This window comes from Dipodomys ordii, unplaced genomic scaffold (genome assembly GCF_000151885.1).
Source record: "Dipodomys ordii isolate 6190 unplaced genomic scaffold, Dord_2.0 Scaffold221, whole genome shotgun sequence".
Taxonomy (NCBI): domain Eukaryota; kingdom Metazoa; phylum Chordata; class Mammalia; order Rodentia; family Heteromyidae; genus Dipodomys; species Dipodomys ordii.
In genome coordinates this window covers 437,053-458,359 of record NW_012267437.1, presented here as the reverse complement: position 1 = coordinate 458,359, position 21,307 = coordinate 437,053, and the positions used below count along the sequence as shown (strand labels likewise).

Here is a 21,307-nt window from a genome sequence, read left to right as displayed (position 1 = left end):
AACTTGGAATCATTTCCCTCCTCCTCCTGAGTACTAGAGTGTTCCAAAATGCCCAGTATTGACTAAATTGACTTTGATTCTTTTAAGTATATACCCTGGGGGCAGTATGGCTGAATCACATGGTAGTTCAAATTTTCATTTTTTTTTATTGGTACTGGGGCTTGAACTCAGGACTTCACTATTCTGCCCTGAATCACACAAATATTGTGTGATTCTACTTACATGCCTATGCCTCCGGAACTCTATTTTTAATTTTTTTTATCTGTGATGGGGCTTGAACTCAGGACCTGGGTGCTGTCCCTGAGCTCTTTTGATCAAGGCTAGTGCTATACCATTTTGAGCCACTGTTCCACTTCTGGTTTTCTGGTGGTTAATTGGAGATAAGGGTCTCACAGACTTTTCTGCCCGGTTGGCTTTGAACCTTGATCCTCAGATCTCAGCCTCCTGAGTAATTAGGATTACAGGAATGAGTCACTTGCACCAGCCTATTTTTAATTATTTTTTTCTATTGTAAAGATGCTGTACAGAGAGGTTATAGTTACATGAGGAAGGTAATAAGTATATTTTTTATTGAGAATTGTTACCCCCTCCTTTGTTTTTCTCCTACTATCCCTTCCCTCCCCCACCTCCCCTATTTTTAATTCTTTAAGAAAGGTCTGTGCTGATTTTCATAGTGACTAAATTAATTTACATTCCCACCAACAGTGTGTAAGTTCCCCACCTTTACCAACATTCATTGTTGTTTGTTTTCTTGATGATAGTCATTCTGACTGAGTGAGATAGCATCTTTTTTTTTGTCAGTCATGGGGCTTGAACTCTGGGCCTGGGCACTGACCCTGAGCTCTTCAGCTCAAGCTCTACCTCTTGAGCCATAGTGCTCATGGACTTTCCTGCCTGGGCTGGCTGTGAACTTCAATCCTCAGATCTTAGCCTCCTGAGTAGGTAGGATTACGCCATGAGCCAACATTGCCTGGCTGGGATAGCATCTTTGTTTTTAAGTATTCATTAATTAACTTATATTAGTTATATAGAGGTGAGATGATACTTTAATGTAGTGTTCATGTGTTTTTTTCTGATAGCTAAGGATATTAAACTTTTTGTCATATATTTATTGGTTATTTGTACTTTTTTGGAGAAATGTCTGTTCAATTCTTTTCCCATTCAAAGATTGGATTATTTGCTCTTTTTCTGTTCAATGTTTTGCATTTTTTATATATTCTGCAGATCACTTGACAACTCTCTAAGTCAAGTTCCTATATGTGATGTTGTTAGATTCAAAGTGTTCATGGTTTTGAGTCTTTTTTGCTGTCCTTTTAGTATAGTATATTACTATTTGATAGATTTGTTAAAATCTGAAAGAAAGCCTATACATATTTGTATTATATAAAACTACTACTACATAGTGGCATTATTAACAATAGTAAAATGGTGAGAACAACTCAATCTATTGATAAATGAATAAATGAAATGTGATGTGTATATATACAGTAGGATATTGTCCACACTTTCATGAAATCCCAAGACTGTAGAGTATGGCTTGCTCCTTTAATACTAGCGCCTGAGGAGGCAGACATTGGTCTATTTTGAAGTTTAAAGCCAGGGTGGGCAAAAAGTCAATGAAATCTCATCTTGGTAAGCTAGGCATAGTGGTATAGGCCTGTGATCCCAACAATGGGGGAGGCTATAGGTAAAAGGATTGCAATCTGAGGTTGCTTCAAGTAAAATCATACCTAAAGTATAAAAAGGCTGAGTGTGTGACTTAAGTGGTGGAGTTCCTGCCTAGCAAGTTCAAGGCCCTGAGTTCAAACCTCAATATTGCCAAGGAAAAAAGAAAGGGGTTCTAGCAATGCTGTCACAGGATAACTCTCAAAAGCATTATGCCAAATGAAATAAGCCAGACACAATAGGAAAAATGTTGTGTGGTTCCACTTTACATGAATTTACTACAGTAAGTAAATTCAGACAGATAGAAAGTGGAATGGAGCTTTCCAGGGGTGATTTTGGATAAGTTTTTGTTGTTGTTTTTTAGTGGTCCTGGGGATGAATCCAGAGCCTCCCTTGGCATGCTTAACATGCACACTGTGCCATTTATCTATACCCCAACCATCCTAAAAACTACTTTTCTTCTCTTTTTAGAGATGGGAGTCTAGTCATGTTGCTGAGGCTCACCTCAACCTCTTGGGCTCACGTGATGCTCCTGCCTTCAGCTTCCCACATAGCTGGTACTATAGGTATACACCATAGCATCAGACTGGACAGGAAATTTTCATATAACAAGTACAGTTTTGGCTTGGCATAATGAAAAATATGGGGATGGGTAGAAGTTATGATAACACAACTCTGAGAATGTATTAATGCCATGAAGCTATTACACATAAAAATGATTAAATTGGTAAGCTTTAATGTTCTGTATATTATTCCACAATGAGAGATCTACTATTAGATGAATTCTAGAATTTCAAACAAGAATCACCTAGATTGAACTCAGGCTTTGTGCCTTTGTTTTAAGTTTAATGTATTGATAGAACTGACAACCAGGTTCCTAACCTATATTCCTGTAATGTGAAAATGTGCTTAGCTGTGGACTAAGTGGTTTGCTAGGCATCCTGGGCTCAGAGGTAAATAAGATAAAACACAGTCCCTGGAGTCTGCCAGTTGCTAAGGTTGGACAGAAAAAAAGGAGTAAAGTACTTATTAAGAAAAGAGGGATTAAAACTCAGGTGACTTGTTTTCTCCTTAATGATTTCCTTTGTGGGACAGTTTTTAAAATATCCTTTTTCCCCCTTCAGGTTGCTATGGAAATATATGACCACATAGAAGGAAGTTCATTCTGATTATTCTAATACCTGAGATGTAAATATACTGAAGAGTGGAACCAGAAAAATTTAGTGCCAACTTTTCTTACAATGGCCACTGATTCAGGGGAGCCAGCCAGCACAGAAGATTCTGAGAAACCTGATGGAGTTTCCTTTGAAAACAGAGTTCCCCAGGTTGCTACAACTTTGACAGTAGAAGATAGATTAAAGGATAAAAACAATACCATCTCTGCTCCTGGGGAAACCATAGAAAAAAAGAGATTTTTCCGAAAGAGTGTTGAGATGACTGAAGATGAGAAAGTTCCTGAATCTTCCCCCAAAGATGAGAGAATAAAGGCTGCAACAAATATTCCAAGAGTAGAAAAACTTCCTACAAATGTACTAAGAGGTGGACAAGAAATGAAATATGAACAGTGTTCAAAGGCAACCTCAGAATCCTCAAAAGAATGCTTCAAGGAGAAAAGTGAAAAGGAAATGGAAGAAGAAGCAGAAATGAAAGCTGTGGCGACTTCTCCTAGTGGCAGATTCCTGAAATTTGACATAGAACTGGGAAGAGGAGCATTTAAAACAGTGTATAAAGGACTGGACACTGAAACTTGGGTCGAGGTTGCTTGGTGTGAATTGCAGGTGGGTAAATAATCTTCGTGGTTATAATAAATTCCAGTTTTAGCTGACCTGGCCTTCTGAGGATTAAAATGTATCCTGGATTAAAAAATGAAGGGTGCGTCTTCCACCTTTCAGAAATTATGTTCCTTTAGGAGTTTATACCAACCTTTTTAAAACCCTGTTGTTTTCTGCTTTTTTTGGTTGTTTTTCTTGTTTTTGTTGTTTTTGCTTTATTTATAGTTCTTAGAACCGAATTCTGGGCCGGGCACATGGTAGGCAATCAGTTCTATCGCTGAGCTACATTTTCAACATCTCTTCTCTGGTTTTTTTGTTTTGTTTTGATTTTGTATCAGTACTGGTGGTTGAACTCAGGGCCTCCTCTCACACTTTCACTTGACTTTTTTTTGCCCAGGATTGGCACTAGCACTTCAGCTATGCCTTTAGTTCCTATTTTTTGTTGTTTATTTTGTTTTCTAGCACTGAGCTCAAAATAGGGCCTCATGCATGCTAGGCATGTGCTCCACCACTGAGTTATATCGTAGTCCTTGGTTTTCATTTACGTAGATCAAACTGGCATTGAACTTGTAGCCAGGCAATGTCAACTTCCTGAGTACTGGTGTTATAGGTGTGTCCTACCATGCCTGTCTTCCTCCTCCCATTTGTTATAAAAGGAAAAGTCTATGATGGCTTTCTTTGGAAAACTATCTTATGCCTTAGTATTCCCCAAATTCTTGTTAATATTTCATTTTGAAACCTTCAGTAAATGTGTATGTCACTGTTTGTTATACTAAATACTTTAGGGTGAGATAGGAATATATTCAGTATGATTGCCTTTCTCACTCCTGTTTTGTTCCATATCTAGGGCTTGAATTCAGCCTGTTTGTTCTCTCTTGGCTTTTTAGCTCAAGGCTAGCTGTTCTTCCACTTGAGCTACACCTCCACTACTGGCTTTTTGCTAGTTAATGGGAGATGCAATCAGAGTCTCACAGACTTTTTTACCCCACTGTCTTTGAACCGCCATACTCAGATCTCAGCCTCCTGAGTAGCTAGAATTACAAGAGTGAGCCACTGCCTCTTCTTTCCCCTCTCCTTTCTTCTCTCCCTTCTCTCTTTCCTATCTCTCTCTCTCTCTCTCTCTCTCTTCTCTCTCAGGATTCTTGATCAACTTTTTCATTCAAGTCTGGCTCTACAACTTGAGCCACACCTCTACCCCTGCCTTATTTTTATTTTCATTTAACATCTAAGAACATTTTAAGGAAAGGTATATTTAAAATTTTTCTTTTCCTCTTCTGTTTTTTTTTTGTTCTCTTCCTACTTTTCTTCTTTTTCTACTCCCCCTTTTTCCCCTTTTTCTTTCCTTGGACAGTCCTGAACTTTTGGACTCAATTATATTTTCAAACATCAGGCTTACATTTAATTTTGAAATTAATATCAAATATGAAAACAGTTGATTTTTAATTAGATACCTTTTCTTTTTGTCGGTAATGGGGCTTGAACTCTTGGGCTTGGGCACTGGCCCTGAGTTCTTCAGCTCAAGGTGAGCACTGTACCACTTGAGCCACAATGCCACTTGGGGTTTTCTGGTGGTTAATTGGAGATAAGAGTCTCATGGGCTTTCCTGCCTAGGCTGACTTTGAAGCTCCATCCTCAGATCTCAGCCTCCTGAGTAGCTAGGATTAGAGGTGTGAGCCACCAGCACCTGGCTTAATTAAAAATCTTTATTTTTAATTAAGTTTTCTTTTTTAGTTTAATAAATAAGTTTTTAATTTTATGAGTATATTAATTATACAAGTGTGTTTCATTATAGATTTTCATACATGGAAAATACAGACTACTTTGATAAAATTCACCTTGTTACTTTTTCTCATCCTTCTCCTTTTTGGTTGGTCGTGGGGCTTGAACTCTGGGCCTGGGTGCTGTCCCTGCACTCTTCAGCTCAAGGTTAGTGCTCAATCACTTGAGCCATAGCACCACTTCCAGTTTTCTAGTGGTTTATTGGAGATAGGAGTCTCACAGTCTCTCCTGCCTGGGCTGGCTTTGAACCACGATCCTCAGATCTCAGCCTCCTGAGTAGCTAGGATTACAGGCATGAGCCACCAGCGTTCAGCTCCTTATCCTCTTCTTTAAAAGTTTTAAACAAATTTCGTTATCCTATTTTCATTCATGTGTATAAAGTACTTTGACGATATTTAGTCTCACCTTCACCCTCTCTCCTCTTGCTGGTTCCTACCACCAGTAGTCCCTGTTTTTTTTTATTTTTTTGGGTCTGGTCGTGGGGCCTGAACTCTGGGCCTGGGCGCTGTCCCTCAGCTCTTCAGCTCAAGGCTAGCGCTCTACCACTTGAGCCACAGAGCCACTTCCGGCTTTTTTCTTTTTGCTTATGTGGTGCTGAGGAATTGAACTCAGGGCCTTAGGCATGCAAGGCAAGCGCTCTACCACTGAGCCACCTTCCCAGCCCAGTAGTCCCTGTTTTATATTCCTCTCATTCACTATTTTTTTTTCTTTTTGCTGGTCCTGGGGCTTAAATTTAGGACTTAGGAGCTATCTCTGAGCCACTTTGTGCTCAAAGCTAGAATACTGCTACTTGAGCCACAGGCTTGGAGATAAAAATCTCACAGATTTTCCTGCCCAGGCTGGTTTTAAACCTGGATCCTCATATTTCAGCCTCCTGAGTAGCTAGGATTATAGGTGTGAGTCACCAGTACCTAGTTTCTCATGCACTTTTTTTTTTTTTTGCCAGTTTTGGGGCTTGAATTCAGGGTCTGGGCACTGTCCCTTAGCTGCTTTTGCTCAAAGCTAGCATTCTACCACTTGAGCCACAGCGCCACTTCCAGCTTTTTCTGTTTATGTGGTACTGAGGAATGGAACCCAAGGCTTCATGCATGCTAGGCAATCACTCTACCACCAAGCCACATTCCCAGCCCCTGTCATTCACCTTTTTAAGGGTTATATCTGCATATGAAAGAGAGAACATGTGATTTTTTGCCATTTTCTGTCTGGCTTCATTTAACATGATGATCTCTAGTTCTATGCTGTAGCCTGCAAATAACATCATTTGCTTCTTTTTTTTGGCCTGGATAGTACTCTGCTACCATTGAGCTATCTGAACCCTCATCTTTATAGAAACATATTCACAGTAGCCAAATCATGGAATCAGCCCAGGTACCCACTTACTGATGAGTGGCTAAAGAAAGTGTGCTATGGGGCTGGACAGGTGGCTCAGTGGTAGAGTGCTTGCCTCCCATGCATGAAGCCCTAGGTTTGATTCCTCAGCGCCACATAAGCAGAAAAATCTGGAAGTGGCACTGTGGCTCGAGTGGTAGAGTGCTAGCCTTGAGCTGAAGAGCTGAGGGACAGCGCCCAGGCCCAAAGTTCAATCCCCATGACTGACCAAAAAAAGAAAAAAGAAAAGAAAAGAAAATGTGCTATATATTTATTTTTATAGCTGTCTTAGAAATGTTTCTAGGTTCTGTTTGAGTCACACAGGAAAATGAAAATTGTAGTTACAATAAAAACACGCCTCAAATAATATTATCTAGTTTGATTTTTCTACTGTCCTCATCTCAATTTTAGAAGTAGAACATACTGATCAGCAAGGAATTTTTGTTGAAAGAAAAATAAAGTCTGGTTAAGTTCACGTATTATATATATATATTTTTAACCACTGTTAATATAACTTTATTGTCTAAACCAAAGAAAATGCTTTTTTTTTTGCAAGTACTAGGGCTTGAAATCAGGGCTTGGACAATGTCCTTGAGTTTCTTTTGCTTAAGGGTAGCTAGCACTCTACCACTTGAGCCACAGTGCCACTTCCAGCTTTTTCCATTTATGTGGTATTGAGGAATTGAATCCAGGGCTTCATGCATGCAAGGCAAGCACTCTACCATTGAGCCACCTGTCCAGCCCCACTACCAAACACACTACCACTAAGCTACATTCCCAGCCCCAAAGGCAAATTATTTTACAAAACTGTTAAAGGATGGAGGTGAGAAGTGACAGCTTCAGTCTAGTAAATAGGATTAATTTTTCCAGTTAATTCAATCAGTTACTTTGATTTATTTACTGGATAAGCTAAAAGAAAAAGAGACAAAATGATAAATGTAGTAAGCTGAATAAGGACATTCCAAAGATGTCCATATCTTAATCTCTGGCATCTGTGAATATTCCTCAAATTGCAAATGAGACTACATTAAAGATATAGAGATGACCTTGCATCATCTGAGTAGACCACTGTGATCACAGTGGTCCTTGTAAGAACGACACTGGTTGGCTATAGAGAAAGGTCTATGAATGGAAACAGAAGTTGAAGTGATGCTGCTGCTGGATGTCCAGAGAGCCAAGGAATGTCGGTATCTTCTAGAAAGTTAGAAAAAGCAAGGAAACAGATTGTTCCTAAGAGTTCCTAGAAGGAATGCAGCCCTACTGGTATCTTAATTTCAGACTAGTGAGGTTTATTGTAAGCTTATGATCCCCAGAACTGGAAGGTAATAGATTTATATTTCAGTCCACTAAATGTATGCTAATTTTTTATTGTAGCAATAGGAATACACTATACTGCAACTGCCATTTTTTTATTCAGCAAATAAATAGTCATTGCAATGTGCCAGATCTGTACTAAGGACTAGGGACACAATGGGGTGAAAAAGCAGACATAGGCCCTGATTTCAGAAAGTTTACGGTAGTGGGAGTTTATAGTCAGTAATAAGATTGGAGTTAGTGAAAAGATGAAAGGGCTGTTAAATATAGGTTTGTTTAAAGGAATGATAGGGTTGAGCTAGAAAGCAGTGGGGCTGGACTTTGCTACTTCTTTTTTTTTAATATTTTGAGATGATTTTCTACTTAGAGAAAAGTTGCAAAGAGAGTATAGAATGCTGTTCATCTAGTCACCTCTGTCTCTTCTGGTTAACGTATTAATCTGAGAACATTTGTCAGAACTAAGAAATTAACCTTATTCTTTACTACTATCTTAAGTATAGAATTTATGTAGAATTTATCAATTCTCCTATGGATAATCATTTTTCAGTTCTGTGATTCCATCCATGGTCTTACATGTGTCTCTTTCAAGCTATGAAAGTTTTTCAGTCCATCCTTGAACCTTCAATAGAAGTCTGTTATGGGTTATTTTATAGCTAGTCCATCAATTTGAGTTCATTTTGTTTTCTCATGATTAGAGTTAGACTGTGCATTTTTGGTAAGAATATCATCACAGCATGTGCACATATTGATGGTATATATCATGGTAATAATAACTTTGTGGCCTTCATTGTCCAGAAGTAGTCAGACACATGGGGAAATTAACTTCCTTTTAAAATTTTTGTTGGTCATGGGGCTTGAACTCAGGGTCTGGGCACAGTCTCTGAGCTCTTTTGCTCAAAGCTAGTGCTCTGCCTGCCAGTTTCCAGGTGATTAATTGGAGATAAGATTCTCATAGATTTTCCTGCCTGGGCTGGCTTTGAACTGTGATCCTCAGATCTCAGCCTCCTGAATAGCCAGGACTACAGTCATGAGCCACCAGCACCCAGCTTCTTTCTTTATATTTTTAAAATTATCTTTAAGTAGTTGTACATAGGGGTTTCAATTCAACATATCAGTTTAAAAGTACAATTAATTTTGATTAGTGTCACCTCTTCCTTTGTGGGGGAGGTTGGCTTTTAAATGTAGGGCACAAGCTTATTGATTTAGAATGAGGACTGTTGTCTTAGGTATAATGCTCTATGTGATTTGTAGGCTAGATAAATGAGAAGCTAAACTATAATAAGAATCTGCTGTGGTGAATGTAGTGAAAATAAAAAACCTAGATATTTACTTCTGGATGAGGGCAAGCTCTATGTTCAGTGGTTTTGGAAGACAGGTTCTGTATGTTGATTCTCTCTCTCTCTCTCTGTCTCTCTCTCTCTCTCTCTGTCTCCCTGTCTCTCTGCACTTGTGGGACTTGAACTCTGGGCCTTGGCGCTGTTCCTGAGCTCTTCAGCTCAATGCAAGCACTCTATCACTTGACCACAGCTCCACTTCCGGTTTTCTGGTGGTTTATTGGAGGTAAGAGTTTCACGGACTTTCCTTCCTGGGCTGGCTTTGATCCTTGATCCTCAGATCTCAGCCTCTGGAGTAGATAGGATTACAGGTGTGAGCCACTGGTGCCTGGCTGTAGATTCTCTTTTTTTGGGGGGGGGGTGCTGGTACTGGAGATCAAATCCAGGACTTCCAATATGCTAAGCAAGTGCTCTACCACTATAGCCCTAGCTCTTTTTTTAACTGTATTTTTTTGTCTTTTCTTTTTTGGTACTGGGCATCGAACCCAGGATGTTGCACTTGCTAGGCAAGTGCTTTGCCACTGAGCTACATCACAGCCCAGCTCTTGGGACTTAAAGTCAGGGCCTGGACACTGTTCCCAAGCTTTTTTGCTCAAGGCTAGCACTCTACCACTTGAGCCACAGTTCTACTTCCAGCTTTTTGGTGGCTAATTGGAGATAAAAGTCTCATAGACTTTGCTGCTTGGGCCGGAGTGGAACCACAATCCTCAGATCTCAGCTTTCTGAGTAGCTAGGATTATAGGCAGGAGCTACCAGCACCCTGCAAGCCTTAACTCTTGGATAAATAGTTTTTGACCACTTTTTTTTTAGGGTCTGGTCATGGGGCCTGAACTCTGGGCCTGGGTCAGCTCTTCAGCTCAAGGCTAGCGCTCTACCACTTGAGCCACAGCACCACTTCCGGCTTTTTTTCTTTTTGCTTATGTGGTGCTGAGGAATCAAACCCAGGGCCTCTGGCATGCAAGGCATGTGCTCTACCATTGAGCCACCTTCCCAGCCCCAGTTTTTGACCACTTTTGATGGGTACTTTTATTTGACCATTACTGTTTCAAAGCTTTAATGTACTAATGTGACTAGACTGTGACTGTTATATCTTGATTTCTTGTGATTCTTTGATATCACCATTTAAAAATTATGACCCTAAAGCCAGGCACTGGTGGCTCATGCCTGTAATCCTAGCTACCCAGGATGCTGAGATCTGAGGATTGTGGGTTCAAAGCCAGCCCAGGCAGGAAAGTCCGTGAGACTCTTATCTACAATTAACCACCAGAAAACTGGAAGTGGCGCTGTGGCTCAAGTGGTAGAGTGCTTGCCTTGAGCTGAAAGGATCAATGACAGTGCCCAGGTCCAGAGTTCAAACCCTACCACTAACAAAAAAAATATTTCGCTAGTGTATGTCTAACTTTAATTCTGTGTTACACCATTTCTCTACAGAAAGTGGTTTGGGAGTGATCTATATAGAGAGACAAAGTGATGAATTAGAAAGCACTTAGGATTCACTGTTGAATGTATCAGGCCAGTGTTGAATCAACCACTTAGGAAGCTTGGACAAGCCAAGCAATATAACATTTTGGATCCTTAGTAATAAATTGGGAATTATGTATCTATTACTTAGCTTAAGAAATATAACAGTGAGGATTAAAGATAATTCATCTTAATCACATGACATTATGTTTGAGTGTTCAATAAGTGCCAATGATAAAATACTGAGCAATCTTTTTTTTTTTTTTGGGTCCAGTCGTGGGGCCTGAACTCTGGGCCTGGGCGCTGTCCATCAGCTCTTCAGCTCAAGGCTAGCACTCTACAACTTGAGCCACAGCGCCAACTTCCGGCTTTTTTCTTTTTGCTTATGTGGTGCTGAGGAATCGAACCCAGGGCCTCAGGCATGCAAGGCAAGCGCTCTACCACTGAGCCACCTTCCCAGCCCAATACTGAGCAATCTTATGTTCATCAAGATTATTCGTTAATAGTCAGGCATCAATGGCTCACACCTGTAATCCTAGCTGTGAGGAGGCAGAGATCTGAGGATCATGGTTCAAAGTCAGCCCAGGCAGGAAAGTCCATGAGGCTCTTACCTCCAATTAACTACCCAAAGAGCTAGAAATAGAGCTAGTGGTAGAGCACTAGCCTTGAGCAAAAAAGCTCAGGGACAGCACCCAGGCCCTGAGTTCAAGCCCGAGGGCTCACATACACACCCACAAAGAATATTTATTCATAGAGTGTTTTGTAATTTAAGCATCATTTCAAAGCCTTTGTATTATTTGTACTGAATCGAACAAGTTATTGTATAATAAAGCTGTTTTTTTTCTCATAACAGTACCAGGGCTTGAACTCAGGACTGTTTGCTCTTGCTTGGCTTTCTTGCTCACAGCTGGTGTTCTACAACTTGATTCATATCTCTAGTCTGGCATTTTGTTGGTTAATTGGAGAAGGAATTCTACAGACATGAACCACCTCTAGGTCTCAGCCTCTTGAGTAGCTAGGATTACAGGTATGAGGCACTGGTGCCTGGCATTGTAATATAGCTTCTATAGCATTTCTTCTGTCTTTCACATTTGCAGAAACATTTATGCAGCCTCTGACCTTGTTCATTGTTGGTGTTTGCATTAACAGACATTGCTGATAAAGCAATAGTTTACTTTTTAGACATGAAATGTTGGTTATCTTGAACAAATACATATGCCTGAATAAATACATATAGTCATGTTGGTATTATGTCATGTCTCAGGAAAGGTTTTGTGTACACTTTTACTATTCCACACATTAAAATAGATTAAATGTTTAGCTAGCATTTATAAATGGACATTATTTCTTTTTAAACTAGCATGGAGTAACAGAAATCTATTTGGTATATTTGCATTTAATACCTTCAGACATAAAAATTAATATTTATGACACTGAAATTCTGTTTCATGCTTTTTTGGTGATCTTACCTTGAGAAAGCAAAATATAGGGATCATCACTTTAATAGTCTAGAAATTTTATGGTTTCTGACTATGTCAACTCCATTAGCAATCGCTCCTCTCTAGTTTGCTTTGTGTAGCTTATCTTTCCTTTCTTGCGTAAGAACTCTGTGGATGATATGTGAAAGTTATTCTGTCAAAGTAGTTATCATTGCTATAATATTGTGTATGTCTCTGTGTGTGTTTGAGATTAAAAGAGGATTGCAATTGTAGCTGAAAGCTCTACTCTTAAGTACATCCCTCTGGATTTTCATCCTAGTTTGACAGGCTTACTTTCCACTCCCTGAATTAGAGGTAGAGTTTTAATGGTCTTGGCTGTATCTTTTTAGTGGACTTTACCTCTAGCAATATGTCTAGGGAAGCAGTTGTAATTTTGTAACGTTGTTTACTCCTAATGCTGACTAGTTTAAATCTGTAGGATCAAAGGATGAAGTAGGGTAGTTTGACACATGAAAACCTTGTGTTCTACTAACTTAATCAGGAGGCTGAAAAATTTCTTCATTCTTCAGAGTAAATCTGCTGATCTATCAGATATGGATGACATCTACTTAATTATAGGGGCATTTAGGATTTATTAGTTATCTTAGGTAAGGCAGAAAAGCATAAACATTTTACTTGTTTCCAGGTGCCTTTTAAGGTTTGCATTGCCTACTTTTTTTCTTTGAATCCCTTTACCTTTTCTTTCTCTTTCTTTCTTTCTTTCCTTTCCCTTCCTTCCTTCCTTCCTTCCTTCCTTCCTTCCTTCCCTACCTCCGTCCCTCTCTCTCTCTCCCTCTCTCCCTCTTTCTTTCTTTCTTCCTATCTACCTCTGAATTTACCCCTTCTAGGAATCTCAGTGAAGTGGTAAAATGTTCTTTTGTGTCTGTTTTTGTTTTCCACTTAGCATATTTTCCAGATTAATGAGTATTATATCATGTGTCAAAATTTGTTTGTTTGTCTTGAGGCTTGAATTCAGGGCTTGGGTGCTGTTCCTGAGCTTTGTTTGATCAATGCTAGTGCATTACTGTTGAGCTACAATTCTGTTTTTGGCTTTTTGGAGATTAACTGGAGATAAGAGTCTCGGACTTCACTTCCTGGGCTGGCTTTCAGCCATGATCCTCAGATCTCAGGCTCCTGAGTAGCTAGGATTACAAGTAAGCCACCAGCACCCAGCTATGTGTCAGAATTTTATGTCTGTGAAAGCTTCATAGCTTTCTATTGTGTGCATATACCATTTTGTTTATCCATTTATTTGTTGTTAGGTATTTGGGTTATTTCTACCTGTTGGCTCTTGTGAATAGCACTGCTGTGAACACGGTGTAAAAATTTCTATTTGACTTCTTACTTTCAGTTCTTTTGAGTATATACTTAGAAATGTAGGCATCTATGGTAATTCTGTGTTAATATTTTGAATAACTGGTACACTTCTTTCCACAGTAATTGCACCATTTTACATTTCGGCCAGCAGTTTTTTTCAGTTTTCTCACACCATTGCCAACTTTTTGTTTGTTTATTTATTTATTTTTTGCCATCATAATGAGTATGCCGTAGTGTCTCATTCTTATTTTGATTAGTCATATCTCTAATGACTACTAATGCTGAACATCTTTTATGGAAGATCAAGGTCTGCCATGGTCACTTCCTGGCTTGCTGGTATGGAGATATTTCCTTTTATTTTTTATTTTTATTTTTTTTAGTATTTAAATTATATCAAGGTATTTTTCAAGTTGACATAATTCTATTTAGACACAGCAGCCAAAGTAATTCTTTTCTGAACATAAGTCAGAACCCTGTTATTCCTCTGCACACAGCGTTCCACTGGCTTCTTTTCTCAAAGGAGAGTCCTTACTGATTTCCTATTCTCTGAGTAACCTGGGTCTCTGCTACTACTCTAAGTCCTGCTCCCAGATATTTCCTTTTATTTTATTTTATTTTTTTTGGGTCCTGTCGTGGGGCCTGAACTCTTGGTCTGGGTGCTGCCCCTCAGCATTTCAGCTCAAGGCTAACACTCTACCACTTGAGCCACAGCGCCACTTCGGGCTTTTTTTTCCTGCTTATGTGGTGTTGAGGAATCGAACCCAGGGCCTTAAGCATGCAAGGCAACCACTGAGCCACCTTCCCAGCCCCAGATATTTCCTTTTATAAGGGTACTAAATCATAATGCGTTAGGGCCCCACTCATATGATATTATTTAACTTTAATTGCCTCTATAAAGACTCTATGTCCAAATGTAGTTAGATTGGCAATTAAAGTTTCAGTATGTAAATGTTAGGTCCTGGGGAGAGGCACAAAGTTTCAATCCACAACATAGGAAGTCTTGTTGACTTTCTTGCCTATTTCTAATTCCTCAACTGTGTGAGTGGTGCTAGAAGCCTGGTAGACGGATTCATTTTTAGTCTAGAAAGAAAGAAGAGAGGCACGGAGAAGGAGAGGGAGATGGAGGGAGAAGAGCGGGAAAGAGATTTTACAGTTTAAGTGCATAGGGAACAAAGAAACCACCCTGATGTCTAATAATGTGTTAGCACAGAGTTGACTGTATTGGAAGGGTATCTATTTCTTGATCACTTACAATATTGTCATCACATAAGGCAATCAAGGGGACTCACAAAAGGGCAATTGAGCATAAGGACGAAATAGTCACTTTTAAGACTGTAGTTATTAACCTGAGTAATCAAGTAGAAAGAGTATCTAAAGTAGCTATTTAAGTAAAACCAGTAAATAAAGACACTGAAGCAAAGGAATTGTATTGTATATGACTTCTTATTTTCAGTGCTAGAAGCTAAAAGATGGTGGAATGCAGATCATTAAAGGGGAAGAGATTTTACCACCCCATAATCTCAAACCATGTAAAATATCTTTCATCTGCAAGGGTGAAGCATATTCCTGGACATATAAAGACCATAGTTCAGAAAACTATGCAACAGTTACAAAGAAAAAAATAAATCTCTGAAATCTCGGTAACTAACATGTAGACATTAGATGGATAGAGTATTGATAAAAGTACTAAAAGGGCTGGGTGTTGGTAGTTCATCCCTGAAATCCTAGCTACTCAAGAGGCTGAGATCTGAGGATCAGAGTTTGAATCTAGCTCTGGCACAAATGTCTGTGGGACTCTTACCTCCAATTAATCACCAAAAAGCCAGAAGTGGAACTTTGGCTTAAGTATTAGAGTACTAGCCTTGAGCAAAAACGCTTAGGCACCGTGCCCAGACTCTTGAGTTCAAGTCCCAGGACTGGTAGAATAATCGAACACTTGCCTAGTGTATGAAAGTCCCTGGTTTACATCCCCATCACTACAAAAAACCTAAGACTGTAGTTAAAAGGGACTAAACGAGGCTGGGAATGTGGTTTAGTGGTAGAGTGATTGCCTAGCATGAAGCCTTGGATTCAATTCCTCAGTACCACATAAACAGAAAAGGCTAGAAATGGCACTGTGGCTCAAGTGGTAGAATTCTAGCCTTGAGCAAAAGAAGCTCAGGGACAGAGCTTAGGCCCTGAGTTCAAGCCCCACTACTGTCAAGAGAAAAGGGGGGACCAAATGCAGGGAATTTATAATACATAATACAGGGATATATTGTTTTAACAAAACTTGAGTCGAGGGAGTAGCAGTTGTGTGGGAATGTACAGAGTGGGATTGATTAAGTCTTCTACATGGCTCATTAATATTTTAAATTATGTATTTTCAGTGAGTGAGGGCTGTTTACTAGGGAGAATAAATGGATGATTTGCTTACTTATGAGAAATATGGTTTTGCTTTTGAGTATCATCAGTAAAAGGCTGTAAACCACTAGTAAAATGCTAAACGATGGCCAAGTGTTGTGACTCAGGTCTTTAGTTGAGTTTGTGGGAGGTGGTGATCAGGAGAATCTTATTTTGAGAGAGTCTGTGCAAAAAGTTAGCAAAACCACCATCTCAATTTATGACCCAAGGGTGAGGTTACACATTGAAACTCCATCCCCAAGGGAGGCTTAAATAGGATTGCTATCCTGGCTGGCCTGAGATAAAACTGGATATTTTGTTTGAAACCTAGCTAATGGCTCAGGGCATGACCCTCCTTCTTCTGATACCCCACATCCAACAGAGGCTATTGATAGGTTATGTAAGTGAGTTTATAACATAGTTATAAAATATAACGATTATTGCTCAGCCTCATAGGGTGAGTTAAAGGTTATCAGTGATTATATAGATTTTGAGAAAAAAGTAGAAGGTATACACACACACACACACACACACACACTCACACACACACACACACACCTAGAATAAAACACACTAAAGGTATTTAGGCATGTGCATAACAATTTCTATGACTTTAATTTGGAGCTTGTTCTTACATTTCAGGACCGGAAGTTAACCAAAGCTGAGCAACAAAGGTTCAAGGAAGAAGCAGAGATGTTGAAAGGTCTACAACATCCAAATATAGTTCGATTTTATGATTCCTGGGAATCAATATTGAAAGGAAAGAAATGTATTGTATTAGTGACTGAACTAATGACATCAGGAACCTTAAAGACGTAAGTTGACTCTGGTAGAGCCAACCAAGTTTTATTTGAAATAATCCTCAGAGAAATTACTATGCTGATGATTTATGCATAAGAGAACTGCGCGGGCGGTCAGGAGTTGAATCAAGCTGTTGGACTTACCTTAAAAGTGATCCCAAAATTTGCTTGCGGAATGACATTTCAAAGATTTTAGATGTGGTGTCATCAATAATTCTATAATGGTGCTAAAAGAAGCCCAAATAAAAGATTTGTGGCATTGCTGATGAGTTCTTGTTGGGTGTGCCTGCACTGGAGGTTGAACTCTAGACCTGGTGCTTTTCCACATTAGTTTCAGCTTTTTGTTGTCATTTGGACATAGCAACCAGTCAGTCCTAAGATCTCAACCTCCTGGGCAGTGGTATGGCTTGAATTGTTTTCTTCAAAAAGGGCTGCTTTAGATTTCAAGAGAAATCTTGAACTTCACTTTGATGGGCAGTGAAGAAATTACAACATGTGAAAATGATCAAATAAAAATTTATTGACTTCAAACAAAAAAAAAAGAAATAATCCTCAGGAGTCATAAAAGTGGTTTATAAATGAAGTAACTTTTTGGGATGGGTGCTAGTGGCTCACGCTCGTAATCCTAGTTACTCAGAAGTCTGAGATCTGAGGATCCTGGATCAAAGCACCAAAACAGCTGAAGTGGAGCTGTGGTTCCAGTGGTGGAGCCCTAGCCTTGAGCAAAAGAACTTAGGGACAAAGCCCAGGTCCTGAGGTTAAGTCCCAGGAAAAAAGGGCACAAAAGAAAAGAAATGGAAAGCAAAGCAGAGCAAAGAAACAAATGTAACTTTTTGTGGTAGTACAGAAGTTTAAACTCAGAGCCTTGTGCGTCATACTCAGAAGATCTACCTCTTGACTCATACTTCTAGGCCTATAAAATATTACTTGATTAAAATTTAGAATGTGTTTTAGAGTAGATTAAAAGAAATTAAAAATTTGAAAACAGCATGGAATTTTACAATTAAATCATTATACAGAGAATATAATGTCATATTGTAAAATAAAATGATTAGGAGTTTGGCCAAATTTATAGTACTAGTCAGCAATAAATAATAATTACAGAGCCGGATGCTGGTGGCTCATTCCTATAATTCTACTTACTTAAGAGACTGAGATCTGAGGATGTTTATTCAAAGCCAGCCCCAGCAGAAAAATCCATGAGACTCTTCTCTCCAGTTAACTACCCAAAAAATGGCAGGAAATGGAGTTGTGGCTCAAGTGGTAGAGTGCTAGCTTTGAGCAAAAAGCTTATGGACAGTGCGCGCGTGCGCGCGCACACACACACACACACACACACACACACACACACACACAATATACTAATGATGAAGCTTTGATTCTAATTGTGATTTTTGCTAGTAAAATCTACTGTATATAATTAAGTATGGAATATATTTTTCCTAGAACTTTTACACTAAATATGTAAACATATGATCATATCCTCTGGAGACTATATAATTATTAGGAAGTAGAGAAAGTCTTTTTTAGTGGTGCTAGATCATTTCATGTCTGTGTTGTAAAGGACATAATATAGTTAGGGGCCTCATTCTTGTTTGGCAAGTGCTCTACTACTTGAACCACAGGTACAGTCCTTTTTGCTTTAGTTATTTTTTTCAGATAGGGTCTTGTGGTTTTTCCTGGACTACCATTTGACTATATGATCCGCAATACTCAGCTCTCAGCTTCGTGAGTGTCTAGGATTAGATGCATGAGCCACCAGCTTCTAGCCCCTACGTTTCTTTTTAAGTTGTGCTTCTGTTCCCAAAGGCCACTCTGGCATAATTCTTCTTTTTTTTTTTTTTAATTAAAAACGGTATGCTTAGGATCTGGAGGTTTGGATTAAAGGATAGAACACTTGCTTTGCAAGTGCAAAGTCCCTGAATTTAAACCCCAGTTACCACCAAAGGAACAAAACAAAGACAAAAACAAAAATCCTATACTCAGTAGGACATCTTTTTTTGTGGAGGGAAGGTAAAATACTCTGTGTGTGTGTGTGTGTGTGTGTGTGTGTGTGTGTGTGTGTTTGTGTGTGTGTGTGTGTGTGTTGGTATTAGGACTTTTTGACTCACAGCTTTGGGCTTTCACTTGTTTTTTTTTCCACTCAAGGCTAGTGTGATTTACCAATCGAGCCACAGCTCCATTTCCATTTTTTTGCTGATTAATTGGAGATAAGAGTCTCATGGATTTTATTGTCCTGACTGGCTTTTTTTCTCAAATCTCAGCCTTTCAAAGAGCTAAGATTATAGGTGTAAGCCAGTAGTACTTGGCTTTCAAATACATGTTTTTTTTTTGGTTGGTCATGGGGCTTGAACTCTGCGCCTGGGCACTGTTCCTGAGCAATTCAGCTCAAGGCTAGCACTCCACCACTTGAGCCACAGTGCCACTTTGGTTTTCTGAGTGGTTTCTTGGAGATAAGAGTCTCATGGACTTTTCCTGCCTGGGCTGGCTTTGAACCAAGATCTCAGATCTCAGCTTTCTGAGTAGCTAGGATTAGAGACGTGAGCCACCAGTGCCCAGCTCAAATACTTTTATTGAAGAACTGGGAAGTGAATCTAGAGGAGTTGAGCCTTGCAGTTATTGAAAGTTTGGAAATCTCATCTAATAATGTTGTCTTTGATTTAAATTGTTTTGCCATACCAGATAATAGAAAACAACCCAAGGATAACGAGCATAGTGCATAAATGTTCAGCTCACTAATATGTTCATATAGTAATCTGGATATATTTGCTCATGCCTAGTCTTTTATCTCTTTGTATAGGTACTTAAAACGATTTAAAGTCATGAAACCAAAGGTCTTAAGGAGCTGGTGCAGACAAATTTTAAAGGGGTTACAGTTCTTGCACACGAGGACTCCTCCTATTATCCATCGAGATCTGAAGTGTGACAACATTTTCATCACAGGACCCACCGGATCTGTGAAGATTGGGGATCTAGGACTGGCCACCCTAATGCGCACATCATTTGCTAAAAGTGTCATTGGTGATTAATATTTTACAGTTTACTGATTGGGTATTTGAGAGATTTCTCAGTTGTATAGGTCTAGAACAGAGGTGAGTCAACTCTGGCTCATGGGCCAAATTTGGTCCACTGCTTATTTTTATGAATCAAGTTTGATCAGAACACAGCTACACCCATTCATTTACAGGTTGTCTGTAGCTGTTTATCCACTATAGAAGTAAATAGTTGCATAGTCCATATGAACTGCAAAGTCTAAAATATTTACTATCTGATACTTCACAGAAAAATTTACCGTTACTGGTCTTGATTGTGAATTTGTTTTGAAATAGCTATTATATGTTCATTTATTTCACGGACATCTATATTTCTTTTGTAAGATATATGTCTGGATTATTGAAAGGTTCTGAGGATTTAAGGAAGTTTACTAAGTTAATCCAGAAAAAAATTGAACCAATAAGGACATAAATAAAATCAGGTTTGAAAGATTAAAACCTAGTCTTGTGTATTAGAAATTATATCAATATGGAAAAGTAAGGAGATTCTTTAAGTATTTTGTATAGATAATACAAATTTTAAATTTATGAACTTATGTTGGGGAGCAGAAATTGGCATAGTTAATTTCTATGGGAAAAGGAACTTTGGATGATATGTATTGCTTATTGAAAATGTGGTTGTGGTATATTGTAGGAACTCCAGAATTTATGGCTCCAGAGATGTATGAAGAACACTATGATGAATCCGTAGATGTCTATGCTTTTGGCATGTGCATGTTGGAAATGGCTACTTCAGAGTACCCTTACTCTGAGTGCCAGAATGCAGCTCAAATATACCGTAAAGTAACCAGTGTAGGTATAACTTTATTCTTTTACTTCACAAATTGCTACATTTTAGGTTGAAGCTAGTAAACCTGATTTAGTCTAATGTACTTTGGGGCTAGTGCTGTGGCCCAGTGATAGAATATTTGCCCAGTATGTTTAAGGCATGTATTTAAAATTCCATAATATTTAAAATTACATAATTTCTTTATATTTTTATTGATTGGTGGACAATTAAGTTGTTTCCATAGCTTGACTATTGAGGATAATGCTGCAGCAATCATCATAACAGTACAGATAGTCCTTCAACATGTTCCATGTTTTTAGCTTTTGTTGAGGAGTTTCCATTTGTCATAATAGTTGTAATAATGTACATTTCCTCCAACAGTATACGGGGATTCTTTTTTTTGCCAGTCTGGGGACTTGAACACAGGGCCTGGGCACTGTTCCTGAGCTTCTTTTGCCCAAGGCTAGCACTCTACCACTTGAGCCACATTGCTATTTCTGGCTTTTTGTGGTATTGAGGAACTGAACCCAAGGCTTCATGCATGCTAGGCAACTACTCTATCACTAAGTCACATTCCCGGCCTTCCTCTTCCTATATATGCTTTACTATCAAGCAATATCCCCAGTCAAAGGTTCCCTTTCTTTTCTTTCTTTCTTTCTTTCTTTCTTTCTTTCTTTCTTTCTTTCTTTCTCTTTCTCTCTCTTTCTTTCTTTCTGTCTTTCCTTTTCTCTTTCTTTCTTTCTTTCTTTTTCTTTCTTTGTCTTTCTGTCTTCTCTCTTCCTTCCTTCCTTCCTTCCTTCCTTCCTTTCTTTCTT

General features: G+C 38.9%; 1 protein-coding gene across 1 annotated transcript in view; it reads left to right on the top strand.

Moving 5' to 3' along the window:
* Positions 1 to 2,906: 2,906 nt before the first annotated feature.
* Positions 2,907 to 21,307, top strand: part of Wnk3 (WNK lysine deficient protein kinase 3) — a 107,344-nt gene continuing 88,943 nt past the window's right edge. Inside the window, exons 1-4 of the mRNA XM_013035800.1 lie at positions 2,907 to 3,443; positions 16,513 to 16,685; positions 19,471 to 19,691; positions 20,358 to 20,515. Coding sequence (XP_012891254.1) covers positions 2,907 to 3,443; positions 16,513 to 16,685; positions 19,471 to 19,691; positions 20,358 to 20,515 — 1,089 coding nt within the window. The remainder of the gene's footprint in view (positions 3,444 to 16,512; positions 16,686 to 19,470; positions 19,692 to 20,357; positions 20,516 to 21,307) is intronic.